At 42.2% G+C, this 18,775-nt stretch overlaps 3 protein-coding genes across 17 annotated transcripts in view; 1 reads left to right on the top strand and 2 right to left on the bottom strand.

Annotated features, from left to right (window-relative positions):
• The window catches only part of LOC311046468 (transcriptional repressor p66-alpha-like), a 34,474-nt gene extending 32,429 nt beyond the window's left edge, over positions 1-2,045 (bottom strand). For 8 of the 15 annotated variants that reach the window (XR_014600888.1, XM_084058795.1, XM_084058787.1 and 5 more), the window contains exon 1: positions 1,885-2,044. The gene's annotated coding sequence lies outside the window, so the exon portion shown is untranslated. Of the gene's footprint in view, positions 1-1,508; positions 1,774-1,884 lie in introns of those variants that run through there. The other 7 variants (XM_084058788.1, XM_084058796.1, XM_084058790.1 and 4 more) reach the window with 2 other exon arrangements.
• LOC311046080 (histone H3.2) overlaps positions 1-18,775 on the top strand; it is a gene marked incomplete at both ends in the record, with an annotated part of 175,434 nt that overhangs the window by 118,196 nt on the left and 38,463 nt on the right. The gene's annotated exons all lie outside the window — the stretch shown is intronic.
• Positions 6,871-18,545, bottom strand: LOC311046170 (MAU2 chromatid cohesion factor homolog). Its single transcript, XM_084058344.1, has 19 exons — positions 18,141-18,545; positions 17,461-17,478; positions 16,702-16,767; positions 16,276-16,371; positions 16,054-16,148; positions 15,922-15,949; positions 14,790-14,945; positions 14,158-14,304; positions 13,070-13,160; positions 12,805-12,908; positions 12,489-12,566; positions 11,627-11,692; positions 10,911-10,994; positions 10,768-10,817; positions 10,588-10,665; positions 10,314-10,425; positions 10,110-10,200; positions 9,845-9,972; positions 6,871-9,462 (listed from the first exon to the last, which is right to left on the bottom strand). Exons 1-19 carry the CDS (start codon positions 18,375-18,377, stop codon positions 9,388-9,390), a joined length of 1,800 nt encoding a protein of 599 aa, XP_083914470.1. The 5' UTR covers positions 18,378-18,545; the 3' UTR covers positions 6,871-9,387.

Raw genomic sequence — 18,775 nt, forward strand, 5'->3', positions numbered from 1 at the left:
TCTATTACACATATAACAGCATCAACAATGTCATTCCATTGTTTTATTTCAAGGAGACGCGGCGTTGAAAACTACTGTCACTGTACCGTGTAGTAGTAGTAGTAGAAGAAGAAGAAGAGGGGAAATAACGTGTGTGTGTGTGTGTGTGTGTGTGTGTGTGTGTGTGTGTGTGTGTGTGTGTGTGTGTGTGTGTGTGTGTGTGTGTGTGTGTGTGTGTGTGTGTGTGTCTGTATGATTGTGTGCGGGCGTGCCAGTGTTGCCATGTCTGCTTATTATAAGCGACTTTGGGGTTGTTTTTCTGCTAAGTTGCTTGTAAATATTGGTGGTTGCGGGTTGCGTTTTTTTGGCTCGTTTCTAAAGTGTAGGCTAGTTGCTTATTTTGGGTCTGGCTTCCTACTGTTTAAAACAGTTTTTCTCAAACATTTTCATGTCAAGGACCCCCCTAATAAATATGTATTTGTCTGCTTGGGGACCCCCCCCCCCAATATGAAAATATTTCATGCCAGGGACCCTCTAATCAAGATTTGTGTTGTTATTATTATTATTATTAAATAGCAGATCTACTAGCTTGTAGATAGGCTATTTTCAAATAGCCAATGTTTAAATAACGGGCGAAGGGCTCGCTTCGCTTCCTTTGGGCTTGTTTTCATAGACCCCGTTGCTTGTTTCTCTCACAACATCTGGCAACACTGGTGCGTGTGCGCGTCTGTGTGAATGTGTGCGGGCGGCCGCGCGCGTCTGGGCTGAGAGGAGGAAGAGTTTGAGTGTGTGTGTGTGTGTGTGTGTGTGTTCAGCTTTAAGAGGAGGAAGACTAGGGTTTGTCACAGTGAAGTAGAGGAAGATTAGCCACCAGATAGCAGAACCAACAGTGGTGCCACGGGGCTTAAAAACACCATCCATCCAACACATCCACAAACTACACTCACCCCCCTTTAAAAACACCTATAAACCCAACACACACACACACAAACACACAGCAGCATGTGCAACCAGCCGGCTTCTCCATTATTGAGACCACCTCACAAGATATAACAGCATGTTTATTAGCCGGGGAAAGCTAACGTTAGCTGAGTGATCGAAAACAAAACAACAAAAAAAAACACATCAACCCTCTCTCTTCTTCTTCTTCTTCATCACCCCCTCCCCCCCCCCCCCCGGTCACTAGCTGGCACCCGGGTCAAAGTCCAGTAATAAAGCCCCCCAGACAGAAGCATCCCACTCTGGTAGTATAGGATGATGATGGTCCACAGATTCGGGCGACCACCTCCAGCAATAAGAACCGACCCGAGTCCTGCATTTAAATGGTCGGGTCGAGGAGGGAACAAACTTTCAACATACTGTCCCAAACTCCTCCGTTAATGTCGATTATGTTTACCTGGGGGTCCATTCACTCTCAAGGCAGAAAGAACCGTCGGAACTCGTACATTTCAACTACCCGACTTAATAATCCTTCCACGACAACCTAACCGACCGAGCCGATGGCGATTTGCCGATGAAACAATCCTTACCTCATTCAACGAACTCTGAAAAAAACGAAAACACCCAATCCCAGCGTATACCAAGAAGTAGTTCCGAAATAACAGCACATTATGCAAACATCATGAGGAGATTAGTTAGTGTGGCCCAGGAGGAGAAGGGAAGCCACCCCTCCCAGAGCTCAACCTTTGGCTGTGTGTGCGGGGCTGAAGAAGTGTTACTTTTCAACAGCCCATCAGCTTCTATATCGTCACACAAGAGGAGGTGGTGGAAGAGAACCTGGCTGGCTCCTCTCTCTCACGACGAGTCCGAATCAACCCCCCCCTCCCCACCAAAAAAAAAAAAAACCCGACGATCCACGGCAACGAAAACAACTTGGCTTCTTTAACACCCCCGACGTCAACTTACTCGGTCGATCCGTCGTCGCCCGATCCTCGTATTCTGGTGGTCGACCCAGGAATGTTTCCCTGTAATTATAACCTCGATAAATCGTTGGGTTTTTTTGAGATCCTGGGGATATCCTCTTTTTCACGGCCCTCCCCGCTGCCGCTTCTGTTGCCAAATAATGCGCCTCCTCGACACACATGGAGCCGTTGCGTCCTCGTAGTGGGCATGCGCGCCTCCAACATACCAGGGCGACCTAGGGAACATCATGTAACCAGCGCTGACCACCACCAAGGGCCAACGCTGCTCCCCACGCCACACGTTGCCAGGCCCTGGCTAGGGGCCCCCTCACAGCCAGGGGGGCCCCGGGCTCCAAGGGGCTCTATGATTCAGGGTCGCCCACCCCCTCGAGTCTTAACTCGAGTCACATTGATGACTATGAGGTGCATGATGATGATGATGATGAGGGTCTCAGGACTGGGGGGCCCTTAACAGCTGTGTGCTCCCCATGCACACAGTGCCAGGGGGCCCTGGGCTCCAAGGGGCTCTATGATTGAGGGTCCCCCCCTCTTATAGCTGTGTGCCAGGCAGCCACTTAATTGGTAGGCCAGTGTATTCTCAACCTTTTTTAATTTCAAGGACCCCCAGTTTGATATGCATGATTAGCACACAGACCCCTAGTTGATAGGCTAAAGTTTGTTTTAAATATCTGGGACCCCAATCTATTCACTGGAAAATCCTCAAGTGTTATTTTAAATGAGACTCTCAGAGTTATAGACCTGCAAGGGTCCATTAGGACCCCATGGTGGCCCCCAGACCTGTCTGACATCAAGAAACAGGGATTTAGGGCTATACCAATTAATACCGCACACAACCACCCAAGTCCAAACAACTCACATGCTTTGAGGAACACTGAAACAAACAAACAAGACATATCATCATCTCCAGTTGGAGACATAAGAAGCCAAAGTTTCTCTCCATGAAGGGAGATGTGGGTTGGGGCCAATTCTAACAGGTGGGGCAGAAAATACAATAAAAAAGAAGCCTGGATGCTTTGTCAGTCTCATCCTTCTGTTCTTTAAATAAATGACACAAAGAAGATGTTGCTGTGTCATCGAAACCGATTGTTCTCTCAGCTCCATGTATGCTGGCTGGTCCTATACCTTCACTCAGCCTTGTACCAGAACAACACAATATCATATCATTGCTGTCGGTCAGAAACCTCGTATCTCCATATTTTAACTTGTAATATTTTAACTTGTAAATTAATGCCCTACTTGATCATAACACAGTGTCACACAAAGTATCAAAATTAGCAGATCTACAAGCTGGAAACGTGAGCTTGTCGATCTGCTATTTTTGAATTTGAATCCTGAAAAGTTTTGGACATGAGACAATGAGGTTTCCAACCACACATGAGGACATTTTTATTATTAGGTGTGCTTCCCAAGGCTTATTTAAACACCCCTTTTATACTTCAGCTATTTGAAAATAGCTGATGTACAATCGCACAACCCTCCTCAATGCATTGTGAGAAAGAAAAAAAAACAGTCAAAGTGTTTAAAAATGTGTGTATAATGCTTTCTCCTATCACAGCACTCATACAGAGTTGTGAGAACTCAGAGATTCACAGTGAAATGTCATGTTATCAGAAAACTGAATTGGACCACCTGGCATGTGGCCTCTATGATCAACTACCACTTTATTTGGAGAATATGTTATAATATAATATTGTAAATAACAGATTTAACGCTTATGGATAGGCAATTTTCAGCTAAATGTAAAGTTTTGGTTGCGTCTCTTTGAATAAGGGGGACACTTATTATTTTAGATATGTGCTCAGTGTTATGTTTGACCCCCCCCCCCCCCCCTGAAAAAGAATAAATGCATTTTTTTTTTTTAAATTACTATTATTTTTCATCTATCTCTATCAAATCATTGACATATCAGACTCAATCAATGGGGATAGGACATGTCCATTCATGTTGGCCGAGGGCTGGTCAGATTGGAGCCTGTGTGTGTGTGTGTGTGTGTGTGGGGGGGGGGGGGGGGGGGGGGTATAATGGCCGCCCGGCCGCAACAACATGACAGCGTCAACTTGATCTTCATTAAGTACTGTAACAATGTAACAATGCAGGAAGTAGCTGCTGCTGCTCCGACGATTAGACTGGCTCACTATTTGGCAGGAAACGACTCCTCTCGGCGGCGTCCGACCGAGACACAAAATGTATCCTGAAAACTTTTCACTCACTTACTAGCACTTATCTCTTCTTTCTCACTGTTCTTATACCCAGCTGTCTGCGGGAGGGGACATTTAGGACAAGGACACGAGGAGAAGTGGAGAGAATACCGATGGTTGTTTGTGTCTGCCTCGACACGAGCAGTGGTGGAAATTAACTGAGTACTTTTACTCAAGTACTGTACTTGAGTATTTTTTTTAAAGTATTTGTACTTTTACTTGAGTATTTCCATTGTCTGCCATTTTACACGTTTTACTGCACATTACAAAGGGAGATTGTATTTCTTCCCCCACTACATTTATTTGGTATCTACTCTGGCGAGATTGTATTTATAATAAATCAACAAATAAATGATGATACCATTTTAACAATAAGACTTGATCCCATTGATCATGGGGGAATTTACAAGCTGGGTAGCTTGTAAAAACAAATAAATAAATGCATGTATTTATACACACACACACACACACACACACACACACACACACACACACACACACACACACACACACACACACACACACACACACACACACACACACACACACACACACACACACACACACACACACACACACACACACACACACAATTTAACATTATCTGCAATGATACACATTAATGAATCAATAATTATAATTCAGTAATAACATATTTCCGAATAACCATTATGCATAACAAGTAGCATACTTTTACTTGTGTTACTTTAATTATATTTTGATAGTAATGCTTTTGTACTTTTACATGAGTAATATCAATACAGGTCAGGACTCTTGTAACAAAGTATTTCTACACTGTGCACTACTAATTTACTTAAGTCTTCAACATGTTTTTCAGGCCAAGGATCCCTTAGCTGAGAGATGAAGCAGGGACCCCCGCTCTGTATACAATTATGTTGCAGATTAAACCTTTTCATTGATTTCATAGATAGCTTCATAGACTTGTTTAACAGCACTATCATTTGTTATACATTTTTTATTTGTTACACATTATCTTTTATATACGTTTGTTGGATTCATTTTAATGTGTATATTTTCAGACATTTAACCACTTAAAACCTCTTTGTAAATGTGACCATCAGCTCTGTACTTGGTCGGCTCTTTTCCCCCTCTACACCAAACGTCTTTGCCGAAAATAGCTGATCTACAAGCTCACAATGTGTCACTTTAGAAATGTGCAGATACCCTGTATACACTTATGTGTTTGTTTACTGTTGAGTGAGAAAACAATGTAATGTTGCACATTAAGCAAATCATCTGGGGGACCCCCCAAAATCACCTGGGGACGCCCCAAAATCATCTGGGACCCCCCCCCCCCCCCCCAACATATATTTGGGGACCCACAGTTTGAGAACCAGTGGTCTACTCTATAACACATAAGCCCACTATTACATCCTGTTGTCCTACACCTGATTAACTGCTGCAAATCCATACATTATTTCTCAATGATCCACTATGTGCACCAGTAGTTTAAATGTATTGTAGACCAATGCCAGACAAATGTATTTCATACAGTATGTACAATTGTTGCAGTCCAGTCATGCAGTCCATTGGAATACTAAAGTTCAATAAAGTAATTGGACTTACTGGAAACACTTAATGGGAATAAATCCAGGTCAAGGCCATTTTTTTTAGTTCAGTATTTAGATATTCATTTGATCAGACATACCTCCTTCCAACTTAAAAACTGTCTGGGCTGCTCACAAAGGCCTCAGTAGACGTTAAAATGACCCCAATGTTTGAAAGTGAAATATCCCTTTAAGATGTGCTCAACATCCTTGTAAGCTCAACTTCAGTCAAAACCGTAGTGTTAAAGGTGCTGTTGATATTTCTTTGTTAACATAAGTGTTAAAAAGCTCTATATGCATAGTAATCATTGCTAATGAGTGTTTGTTTAGTAACAGGGGTCTCCATGTCTCTCCAGCTTTTTAGTGAAAAGAAAATACGTTTTCAGGCCAGGATACCAAATGGATCCAATCGGGAGCTAGAACTCATACAGTACAGAGTAAGCAAGTGAAATAGCAAGTGATGAAACAATTAGACAAAATGAAACTGGACCACTGTAAAATTGAAACTGATACATGGGTTCTCTTGATTGAATGAAATTGGCAACCCACCTGCTAAGATAGTTTCTGTTTACTGAAGAGTTGCTGAGATGGGAAGACCCATTACTGAACAAACCCACAATGATTACTCATTCTTATAGAGGGTACATCTGGTTACATGTGTACACTCTTAAAGGTAGGGTAAGTGATTTTCTTTGGTTAAAATAAGTGTTAAATAGCTCTATATTCTGATAGTACTCATTGCTATAGAGTGTTTGTTCAGTAAAAGGAGTCTCCTAGTCTCTCCAGCTCTTTATAAAACAGAAAATGCATTTTCGTTTCAGTTTCAGTTTCATTTCCAATTTTATCCAATCAGGATAGAGAACTCAATCAGGATATAGATTAAACAAGTGGAATTGGAAGTGATAACACTAAGAAATGAGCAGTCAAAATTGGAACTGGAACACTATAAAAATGGGTACTTTCTCTTGATTGGCTGAGATTTTGACACCTACCGGAAAATGTATTTTCTGTTTATTAAAGAGCTGGAGAGACGGGGAGACTCCTGTTACTGAACAAACACTCTATAGCAATGATTACTTTAACAAAATACTTTTTGTTTTAACCCAAAAATATCACTTACCCTAACTTTAAGTTAAAAAAAAATGCTTTGCATTTAATACACATAAAGTAGTGAAACTACTTCATAAGTAACAATAAAAACAATTGTAATTTTGAAATTTTATTTAAAAAAACGATGCATTGGATGTAAAGGCAGTTAAAATATTAAATACCTTGACAATAAACACATTGCATTCGGTTTTAATACACACTAATCAATAAAATAACCGGCTAAAATAACTAGGAAATCTAAAAAGGTCTCCATTTTCTGCGACAGCCTTATAAAACAAAGTTTCTGCCAGAGTATTAATGGGATAAAACCTTAAAAAGATGTAATAAATGTGCTGCTTAGGAAAGTTCTCACTGTTTTTAAACTTTGTTTATGGCTCTCAGACTAAGTCTGCACTGTACATAAAAGAAAAATACCAAATAAGAAATGAGAAAATCAAAAAGAAAACAAATTGTTCAAATACAGCTCTATAGTACCCCCACCTGGTTGGAATAAGTCACTTATTTTCTCTGACGCTCATGTTAATTGCCTATTGCCAGAGGGAGTATTCATGGAAAGCCAAAATAGTTATTAACAGTGACAACATATTTAAATATAGGGGTTTCATCATATGAAACAACATATGTGCAAACATTCAATCATCCTATTTAGAAGAAATAGTGGTTTCTAGTTCACTGGAAGAATCCAAAGGAAATGTACACAGCATATATTCACTAAAGCACACTGGAAATTAATACGGTCAAAGGGGCTGGATACAGGAAGAATATGGAAGTCAAACCTACTCACGGGTTACAATGTTGCTTTTACTGTAAAAAAGAAAATTATTCCATTGTTATTGTTAATAAATGTGATTTGATGTCAAGCAAGCGAGTGTCTGTATATATATATATATTTTAAAAAAATCTCCTGGGGTCATTAAATCCACTCTTCTGCTTGAGACTTGATACAGGGATGGATTTAATCACTCTAGACTTAGTAAATTGGACCCGAGTTGGCCACATATACACATATACCAATTTGCCAAAAATAGGCAGCCGATCTACAGCTTATATAGACCTGCCATTTTTGGCTAATATTCCCCTCAGAATATGTATTTTCATGCCCTCCTCCTCCTCACCTCCCTGGATGAGTACGGCTGAGATAAATGTTCTCGACCGACCCACCGAAACCTCCCCATCAACAAGATACCAAAACTCAAGACTTAATATCATCACTGTCGGCAGAAAACTTGTATCTCCAAATTTCCTTTTTTTATGCGTTTCATGAATGCCGTAGGCCTATTTTATACTGTGTCGTATGACGCTGTCGTTGCGACGTGCTTGTGAGCTTGTTAGATCTGCTATTTCAACAGTTTTTGAAAGATTTATGACATTCCCAAAATAGGAATGCCAGGTAGAAAGTGGTTATAAATATTTAACCAATGCAAAGTATTAACAAGAGCTTGTGAAAAAATAATAACACTGGATCCATTGTAACACAGGTTATTCTTTCAATTTCCTAAAAAGTAACAGTTTTGGACAAACAAGGTTTCACCCGACAGCAACAATATGCATCTTAACTTCTACCATTTAACCGGTGTGGCTGCAACTGGCTCGTTATAGCAGCAATGATGCTGGCCAATTACAATTCATACAGGTGAACCCCAGCATCCCTATCCTGGGGGTAACGTTCGCCAAAAAATAGCCGATCTACAAGCTCCTTGTAGATAGTCTATCTTTGGTGCAAAGGGGAAAAAAGAGAGTAAAAAGCACTGTTGCAACTCAGGTCCGTTGCACTAAGTATAGAGGGTTTAAGTGGTTAATGGGCAGGCTATAATGTAAGCACATTTCCTTAGTCCCCGTGACCAGTGCTTTTGGACATCAATGCTAATTCAACCATGTAATTCAAGACTTGTCATTTTACTTTGTACTTTCATACTTTTGTTTTAAAGTTGGCAAAGTGTCACAAGCAATGCCTAGTGAAAGCCAATACTCTGAGAGAAGTACAGAATACGGGTAGCCAGCCATAACCACTTAGTCCCCATTCAAATAACTTTATTTTTCCAAAATAGCCCATCTACAAGCAGACAATGCATCACTGTGAGCTTGTAGATTTGCTATTTTTCCTTTCATTTTGTTAATGTTTTTATTTAAATATGTGCCTGTTATGACAACGCCAAAATGACATGTGTGCTTGTAGATCTACTATTTGGGTTTTTTTTTCTTACAAAAAATACAAATGTTTTGCCTATAGTGACATGCCCAAAATAGGGACGCCAGGCTGCAAGTGGTTAATATACAATACATATGTCTTTTCAGTCCAGTGTGGGGGTGGGGTACACTTGGTGCTGAACTAGGATGGGAGGAAATTAAACATTGGGAAGGGATGACACAAAACCAACGTCATACATCTGGTTGCTGCTGCAGGAATGTCACAGTCAGTGGAGGCTGCCACTGAACGTGCACAACACACACACACACACACACACACACACACACACACACACAATCTTGTTTACCGTCAACCTGGTCATTATACTCTAGCATCCTCCAAGAAGAATCATCTTCCTTTTTTAGTTTTTCTCCATTCTCTCTCTCAATCTTTTCCTGTCTCTTTCAGTGCAGGCTCTGCTCTCAGAGCAGGCTGGCCAGGCTGGTGTTGGGTCCATTCTGGGCCTGGAACTGCACCGGAGGAAGGCCGTCTGTCCACTGCAAGGGACACACAGACAGACAGCAAAACATAGATAAATGGTACAATGGTAAATGTTGCATTTATATAGCACTTTTATCCAAAGCGCTTTACAATGTGCATTACATTCACCAATTCACACACACGTCCGATGGTGGTGGAAACCATACAAAGCACCAACCTGCTCATCAGGAGCAGTTGGGGGTTCAGTGTCTTGCTCAAGGACACATGGACAGTAATACGGGAAGCCCGGGATCAAAATGGGAACCTTTCGATTCCCAAGTGGTCGCTCAACCTCCTGAGCCGGGTTTATAATTATATAATAAAAATAATAATAATAATTCATACAGTTTATATAGCGCTTTTCTAGAAAAGTGCCTAGAAAAGGTGAGGTGCGCTTACGCTGACGAGGTTGTGTTCAGGCAGGCCACAGGCAGCCATGTGGTCCTGCAGGAGCTGCTGGGAGAAGTTCTGGTGCATCTGGGCGGCCTCGTGGGCGTCTATGGTGTTCCCACATGTCTTGTTCAGATCTGCAGGGAGTTCAACAGCATTAGGACTAGGAGTGAGGATCACATGGATTAGATTAGAGCAAAAGAGGAAAAAAATAAAATCTTTGTGTGCTTGTTTTGCTTATTTTCAAATAAGCACTCCGGTGCTGCAGTCATACCTTTGAGGAGCGCGGAGGACCAGAGCTGGACGGACATGTCAGGGATCTTGCTGGCCAGCTGCATGGCAGGTACCACCATGTTGCTGCTTTCCTGGGGGGAAACAATGAATTCAGAACACGGGTTCAAGAACATCGTTCGTACCAGAGAGATGCCGCTTTGCTGCTACATGGTCCAATGGATGAGGAGGGTTTTCTTATCCTTACCCTGTGGTTTCCCAGGACAAAGAATATATGTCCCAGCAGGACCAGTGAGCAGGCGGTCAGCCTATTTAAATCCTCTGCATTCGACATCTTCAGGGTCTCCCTCAGGAACCTCCTGCAATGTCAATTCAGACATTAATAAAGTCTCCTCCTCCCCATCATGTAAAGCGTCTTTGGGTACTTAGAAGAAAAAAGCTGTATAAATTTGAGATATAACACGCCCAAAATAGGGACGCCAGTGGTAAGATTTGTCAGTATAAATGTTCAGAACACTAACTTGGCCTCGTTGTAACGTCCCTGGAAGAACGACAGGAGCCCTCTGATGTAGAACGCTGCGGCTCGCAGACAGTGAGAGCTGGAAGTAAGATGAATTTCTTTAAAAATCTAAACAAAACAAAAGCTCTGAATCCTATAGGTTTGATTCTATGGGGATTATATAGGTGGAAAAGTTACCTACCTAACAGGGAAGTTGTGGTCGGGATTGATCCTCTCAAGAAGACTATAGAGCTGTGGGTAGAAAAATACACTTAGTACTGAGGTCTAGATAATAAGGCCTACTCCTTCACATGATGGAGCAAATGACCCGTCCCTCAGTCTGACCTCTTGGTGTCTGTTGCCTTCTCGGATGTAGACGGTGGCCAGGTTGGTGACGATGAACGTCCATAGCTCCTGGTGCGTTGTCAGCTGAGAGATAGAAAAAAAACAGGGAGTCAAACTATTCTGTCGCGTGACGTGACCAATAGTGTTCTTTCTTAGGGGGCGATCACACGAGTCTCACCAGCAAACTCATTGTTTTCCTATAGAACGTTGCACTTCTCTTTTGCACTGTGGGTTGCGGTGCTTAGTTTTAATCAAATAGTACATTTAGGCTACACAATTACACCTATTTTTTAATGAATATAAAGAGTAGGCTACAGCTCAGTGGACCGACACCGAGATGACATTTCAGGCGTCTTCTATCTTCTTCTCAGTTAAAGAAACGGATCACCATTGCTAAAGGGAGGGCAAAAATATGCATTTCACCTCTGTGTGTGTGTGTGTGTGTGTGTGTGTGTGTGTGTGTCTCAGTGCAACGCTGATTATTATGGTTATTTGATTTTTCACTCAACAATGGTACTAAAACTCACTTTTCAGCAGTATTTTTGTAGAGCTGCTATTTTCAGAGCACAGCACCGTGGCCCAACTAAGTATTATCAAGCCCTTAGCAGCCAATGTTCCACTCCATTACGTTTTTGTTCAAAAACCTTCTGAAATTTGATGGAGTTATGAGATATATATGCCACTGCCTATAAATGTTGTTCATTTAATGGACTTACTTGTAGTGCAGCGGTGAACTGAGCCTCTGCGTTGTCCATGCAGTTCACTGAGATGCAGTACAGACCCTGGGAATGAACAGAGGAATGGACACACGTCTATGACTGACTTCTTTCTCAGTCTCTGTGTGTGTGTGTGTGTGTGTGTGTGTGTGTGTAGGGTTGGGATCCTTTAGGATTTTAACATTTCCAGTTCCTTAACGATTCTCTCAGGGTTCCCACACATTTTTACCAATTAATTTTCCAAAACTTTTCCAAATCATTTTAACCCAGTTCCAGGCCTATAGCAGGCCGCACTCACGCAGCTCGCGCAGCGCTACATTTTACCTTGTCGCATATTTTACGTGTTAGATGTTAGACATGGGATGTGTTTTTTGTTAACACAATCAATAGCCAAAAACAATGTATATCCAAACATTTTCCAAAACAATTGATTAAATCCAAACCTTTTTCATGCCTGGAAAAAAGTTTTTTTTTTATTTCAAAATATTTCTATGAATTACATGACCGTGGGACCCTCTCTCTTAACGGTCCGATTCCTTAGCGATTCCTATAGGGGGTTCCAAATGGACCATTAAAGGTCTGTAACTCTGACAGTGTACAAATGGAACCAATTACTGGTCCATTTGGTTCCACTGTCAAGAGTTATGGTGGTCCTTGAAATTAAAAAGTTCGAGAACCAACCAGCATTGTAATTGTACAGCAGATGTTAAGTCCACATACCAGCACTGACAGTGTGATTCCGGAAACGGTTCAAAATGTAATGGAACCGGTTACTCCGGTTGCGGATCCCAAACCTGTGCGTGCCTGAGTGAGTGTGTGTGCGTGCGTTTGTGTGTGTGTTGGGATGGAGGCCTATACTTGCCAGTAGTGTGTGAAGCTGTGCAGCGTGGTTGGTGAACAACCTGGGAGACTGCTGGCAAAGCTGGCACACTTGAGAAATCTGAATAAAGAGTAATCAGAATCATCATCATCATATGAGAACAAGTATTAACCCTATGTATTTAAACCACTTAGATGTACGTGATATGTTTTTGTTTAAAAAAGTTAAAGCTCAATGTTATTATAAGTAGACTAGCAAAAGCTAGAAGGCCAGAACCTATTATTTTCTTCAGATGCCATCAGTTTGTCAGTAGCACACACACACCAAAAACATAGGACATATCATAGCGTTTACCCACCTCCTGTAAGGCGGTGGCCTTGTGTCCAGTGACCAGCCGGCACATGATGATGTGCTCCAGGAGGATGACTTGCAGAGTGGACAGAATGGGACTGTTGTCCAGCACTTCAACAAAAACAACAAGCACATCTGGGTCAATTCAAAGTCACTGATACGGATAGGGAACACACCGGCTATGAGAGCTGTCACATGATATATCGGTCTTGGCCTGTATATTGGCCGTTATCCGCATCGGACCAAAGTCAGCTTCTACAAACGACACTCACTTTTCAGCTTCTCCAGCTGCATGAGTGCTTTATCTGTGTACTTCTGAGCCTTCTCCAAGTAGCCGGCCTGCATGGAGTGCATCACAGTCACCTGTTTTTTTGGGGGGGGGGGGTGGATGAAAGCAATACAAGATACGTTATTTTATGTTACGGTTGTAAATCCCATTCAAAGGTCAATGTGTGGAGTCAGTGTTTTTATGCCGTGACTCTGTAGGAGTCTAGCCGTCTATGAGAGGGTCGGTTTGTATGTGTGTGTGTGTTGTCCGGAGATAATCTGGCAAACCACTGGACGGATCAGCGCCAACTTTCTTGTGCACACTGCCAGTGGACTAACTTATCCTACTATAATTCTAGTAACCTCTGTCTGTAGCGGGAGTAGGTGAGTACGTGAAGCTACCCGGTTCTCCTCAGTGGCTGGACCAATTGCTCTGATTTTGCACACAGCCATTGACCATTACCATCTGAACTTAACTGTGAAGCCCGTTTTTCAATTTCATCAAATCTCAGCTGCTTATTAGCGTTTATGTGTCAAAGAATGTCGCCTCCCGGGTTGCCAGATCATGTGCGCATATCCCCCCACGGATGCGTCGACCGGGTATGGTCTAGTGTTTTATAATTCATTCAATATTTTTTTATTTTATATTGGAAGCCAATGGAGCTGAAGCCTTATATTACCCCAATGTGGACAAGACTGACGTCTTCAATATGACATCATTGAAATGCCAGAATACAAAGTAGAAGACTTTATTGTGTGGCTCTATAAGAACTAGGCTTTTCTTCAACACTACGCTTCACTACAAAGTAGAAGTAAATCCAGTCTGATCTTTTTTTCAAGTTATATGAAGTATTATTTTATAATGGATGTCAGTGGTGCTCGGATCAGGCTGAAACCTTGCTAAATTTACTTCATAGATGTCATAGTCCACCGATGTCATAATATGGTCACACAAACGTCCAAGATCCACATTGGAGCTGTGCAGTTCCCATGTGGATCCCGAGATCCACAAGATTCTTATTTTTCTATTCATTATATCTGACAGAGTGTGTGTGCGTGCGTTACACATGCTCCTGCAGCAGTTGCATCTCACCAGGTACACAAGCACACACATGTGCTCCTTAGGCAGCCAATGGAAGAGGTCAGCTGGATTGCTGGGTAAGATCTCATCGTCATGAAGAGTGGAGATGGTCTGGATGCACTGTTGAAGCTGTTTCAGACACGGCTTCACACTCTTCACCTAATCAGCATGTTCACAATTAAAATATTAGCGCAGTAACAAACGAACAAACTAATAACACCATGTATACGGTATAATATAGAGGAGACAGAGAACTAACTGTTTTGTTAGTCGTTAACTTACTGCACGTTGGGCATTACCAAGATGACACCTGAGAGAACCAAGTTGAAGACGCCTTTCATAAGTACTGATCTCAAAGCGCTCACTGGTTCCCAACATGGGGTACAGGCCTTGAGGGGCATCCCCAGATAATCGATTAACTACCAAAATGGACCCCTACTGTAACTCTGAGGGTGTTCAAATGGAACCAAATTGGACCCTTACAGGTCCATTTGGTTCCATTTGTTTACTCTCAGTGTTAAATTAATACAGTGCAGATTGGGGTCCAAGACATAAAGGGGGGCTGTGGCCTAATGCATGTCAAACTGGGGGTCCTTGAAATTAAAAACTGCTGAGAAACACTACGCAGTCCATTGTTGTTGTACCTGTCCAGCGTCCAGGTAATGTGTGACCTGCAGCACCATAAAGAAGACCCTGAGGGACTCCTTCTGGATGGGGTTTCCCTGCCAGTTGTCCACGATGGTCCCACACAGCGTCAGCAGAGGGTTCACTTCACTCAGCTTCCTCTCCATCAGCAGCAACTGCAGTGCCACAGATACAGGGACAATATGTACGGTGAGCTCAGTCACAATGCCCCTATCCCACATGGAATCCACAACAGATTTTTTAACAATGAAATACCCGGCAAGGGCTGTATACTGGGCTGTCCCCCTTTATGGAGTAGTTCTCGCGAGAGGTGTCTAATGCCCAAGTTATGCTCTGTCGTGGTGCCATGTCGCCCGTTGGAAATAGCAGATTTACAAGATCCTAATGCGTTGTGAGCTTGTAAATCAGCTAAATTGGTTAATCGGCTGCACTCTACTTGAGTCTATCTACCTTGTTTATTGACTCCGATCTTGCACTGATAAGTGGCCCTGGATAAATGCCTAAATTGTAAATTGCCTAGTTTCAGTGTGTGACACTGAAGTATAAATCAGACTTAATGAGTGCAGTACTAGGCATTTGGGGACGATAAAATCTGTATTTGGGACAAACATATATCATCTCTGGGACACACAGTCGGGTCAAAGGATTATTTTAACTTTTCTGCTTGGAAATGTCAATTGATCTCACATTCAGTGCGCATGTCACTGGAAGATGACACTGAATGCTCACTACACTGGCATCTTGTCTTTGTAAAACCAGGAAATGCCAACTAAAAGTTGCATTGTAGTTGATAATCTATGCATGTACAAAAATACAAATAATGTATGTGTATATATACGCACACACACACCTTTTTTTCTGCAAATCTGTTAGATACACCAACATTGTTGATGGTCTACGTATGTATAACATTATTTGTCCCCCCCAAATCAAATCTCTAACTTATGCTAGCAATGACTTTATGAAGCAGCTTTGTTCATAAAACTTCACAAGTTACTTTCATTCTTACTTCAGATGTGGAAGACAAGTTATGTAAACAATACTAGGTTGAGAGACGTGATACTGTAATGTGATACAACATAGCAATGTGCGTCATATGACTTCAAAAAGTGGGAAATGATTTAAGCTCACCATTCCTTTACTTAGTAAGAACAGGGCTCTGTAGAGAAGGAAAGAAAGGCACAAAAAAAACCTTAACTGCAGTAATGACAATGACTTAAGGTACAAAGATAAATATCTTATTGATATGTCAATACCCTTTACCTGGTGTATTCTGAACCCACAACCCTCGCATACTCGGCTCCCACGCCCAGGAGGTCACATGCTGACACCAAATCTTTCTCTAGTGTGTGTAGTTGCTGAGAGAGACGCAAAAAGAGAGAGAGACATCACATACATTAACCATGTTGTAAATCCAGTGGCCACAGGAATCTTGAATAGTGAGATCTAGGAGTCGGTTTCTGCCATAATGTTGGGTTATCTTACCGCCAGTTGGAATAGAAGTCTGCAGTGCCAGTAGGGAGTTTGTTGGGAAATCTGGATGGCTTTCCGCAACAGTGGTTTTGCGGAGTCCACCAAATTCTTCAAATGAATCAAAAAGCAAGTTAAACTATGTAACAACGCTGCAATACGGACTAAGTACAGTGTAAGTCAGTATTCGAAACTAAAGCTTGATTAACCACAACCATATTAACCATTCATTTCCCACAATTGTCTATAATAGCGAAAATAGCAGATCTACAAGCTCACAACGTGAAGCGTTGTGAGCTTGTAGATCACCAGCTATTTTCACAATTTGTTATATGACAAATATACTATAGGACTGAAGTTGTTATAGTTTCCACTGAAATGTGAATGTTTTATTTCATACAGTATATTATAGCAGTAGGCTACTTGAAATACATCACCTACCTGCTGGCAGTAGAGCTCCGACAGAAGACTTGCCGCTTCAAATTTGACATCTTCAAATTGAGCAATCTGATATTATTGGTTAAAGAATTAAACAACTTTATAAGTGCTAGTAATGCCTAATGTGTTACTTTAACAATTCTATTGAACATTATTTATAGCGGCGGCTCTCAGCGTGGGGTCCGGGGACCGCCAGGGGTCCTTGGTGGTGGGCTTCCAGGGGGTCCCCACTAGGTGAATATTATAGTTAACCACATTAACCCTAATGTGACCCCGGGCATGTCATAATAGCTGGACATTCAGCAAAAAAATATAGGCTAACATTAGTTGAAAACAGCAGATTACAACAAGCTCAGAGATTAAAAGAATCACTGCGCAGGGGTCTTCAACGTTTTCATCCCAAGGACCCCCTAGCTGAGAGAGAAATGAACAGGGACCCCCCTTTATATTGTATAAAATTGAGTTTCAGATTAAACTTGTCTTTTTATACTTGGTCTGCTCTTTTTTCCCTCTACACCTATACCTCTTTGCAAAAAAATAGCCGATCTACAAGCCCACACGCGCGAGGCGTTGTGAGCTTGTAGATCTGCTATTTTTTGGCTAAAGTTCTCTTCAGAATAGGGATGCTAGGGTTCAAGTTGAGGAAAAAAATAATATATCACACAAAGATTTTGGCGGACCCCCTGTAGTAACTCTGAGGACCCCCTGTTGAAGACCCCTGCTATACAGTATATGGTGGACAGAAAGGGGAAAAAAGGATACTTGTTGAGAGATGAACCACTGGGGAAGAGAAAGCAAAAGTAAACGATTCAACAACATCATTCAAATCAACGTGAAGTCTAAAACCACCAATAGATAATGCAGAATGAGGACAAAACTAACACATTGTGAATATTATGTCCTTAAAATTAGTTATTGTGTGTTTACGCGTCTGTAACTCTCGGGAGTGTACAGATGGAACCAAATGGACCCGTACATCTTGTACACTCTTAAGAGTTATGGTGGTCCTTGAAATTAAACTAATATATAATGCAGAATGAGGACAAAACTTAACTTAACACATTGTGAATATGTCCTTAAAATGAGTTATCGTGTGTTTACGCGTCTGGAACTCTGAGAGTGTACAGATGCAACCAAATGGACCCTTACGGGTGCATTTGGTTACATCTGTACACTCTCAAGTTGTGCTGGTCCTATGCAGAATGAAGACACAACTTGAACACATTGTGAAATGTGAATCATGTCCTTATCATTTAGTTATTGCGTGTTTACGCGTCTGTGAGTACAGATGGAACCAAATGGACCCACATTAAATTAAATAGATAATGCAGAATGAGGACAAAACTTTCAACACATTGCGTGAATTATGTCCGTATATATTTAGTAATGGTGTGTTTTTTTGTTGTTTGTTGTTGTTGAGTCTCTCTATCTCAAAGTCTCACCGCCTTCTCCAGGTGGCTGCGGGCCAGCTCGGTGTTCTTGGTGTGGTGGTACAGCACCGAGCCCAGCTGGAGGTGGGTGCGGGCCTCCACCCGCTGCGGGGGCTTGAACTGGAACACGGCCTTCAGACAATGGACGCACAGGCGAATCTTGGGCGGACTGGACGTGCGAAAGTGCTCGGCGAAGCCCAGCAGGGCCAGGTACCATGACTCGGGAGCTTCCGCGCTGCTGGCCGCCATTTTGGAAGACAAAAAAATAACACAGGCTTTTGGCTGGCTGGCTGACAACAACAAACACACAGACCGTCCGAAGAGACGACGCAGTAACAAAACGAAACGACGCAACAACCGCGACGACGACGTCAACGACGACGACGGGTATTGTGCAACAACCGGAGCGGATGCGGAAACGGAAACGGACGGAATAATGGGTACGCACTGCTCAGATCCGGTCTAGAGCCCGCGCCCCGCCCTCATGCTACGCAGAAAGACCGTTTCCGTATCCGCTCCACAAATGTGCAAAACTACAAATCCTACTTTTTTTGATGCTCGAAAATAGCTGTTCTACACCTCTCATTTATTACAGTCTATGTTCTACACTTTGTGACTTTGTAGATCAGATCAGCTGTTTTTGGGCA

This window comes from Gymnoscopelus microlampas, assembly GCF_963454915.1.
Source record: "Gymnoscopelus microlampas genome assembly, chromosome: 5".
NCBI lineage: Eukaryota > Metazoa > Chordata > Actinopteri > Myctophiformes > Myctophidae > Gymnoscopelus > Gymnoscopelus microlampas.

Bases quoted from the DNA above. Each gene is read 5' to 3' on its own strand.
- LOC311046170 (XM_084058344.1), bottom strand. From the start codon at position 18,377: ATGGCGGCCAGCAGCGCGGAAGCTCCCGAGTCATGGTACCTGGCCCTG. The intron at 16,372-16,701 runs GTAGGTGATGTA...ATTCATTTGAAG, and splicing joins CGGAGCTCTACTGCCAGCAG to AATTTGGTGGACTCCGCAAA. The intron at 10,818-10,910 runs GTCAGACTGAGG...TTCTACCCACAG, and splicing joins AAGGCAACAGACACCAAGAG to CTCTATAGTCTTCTTGAGAG.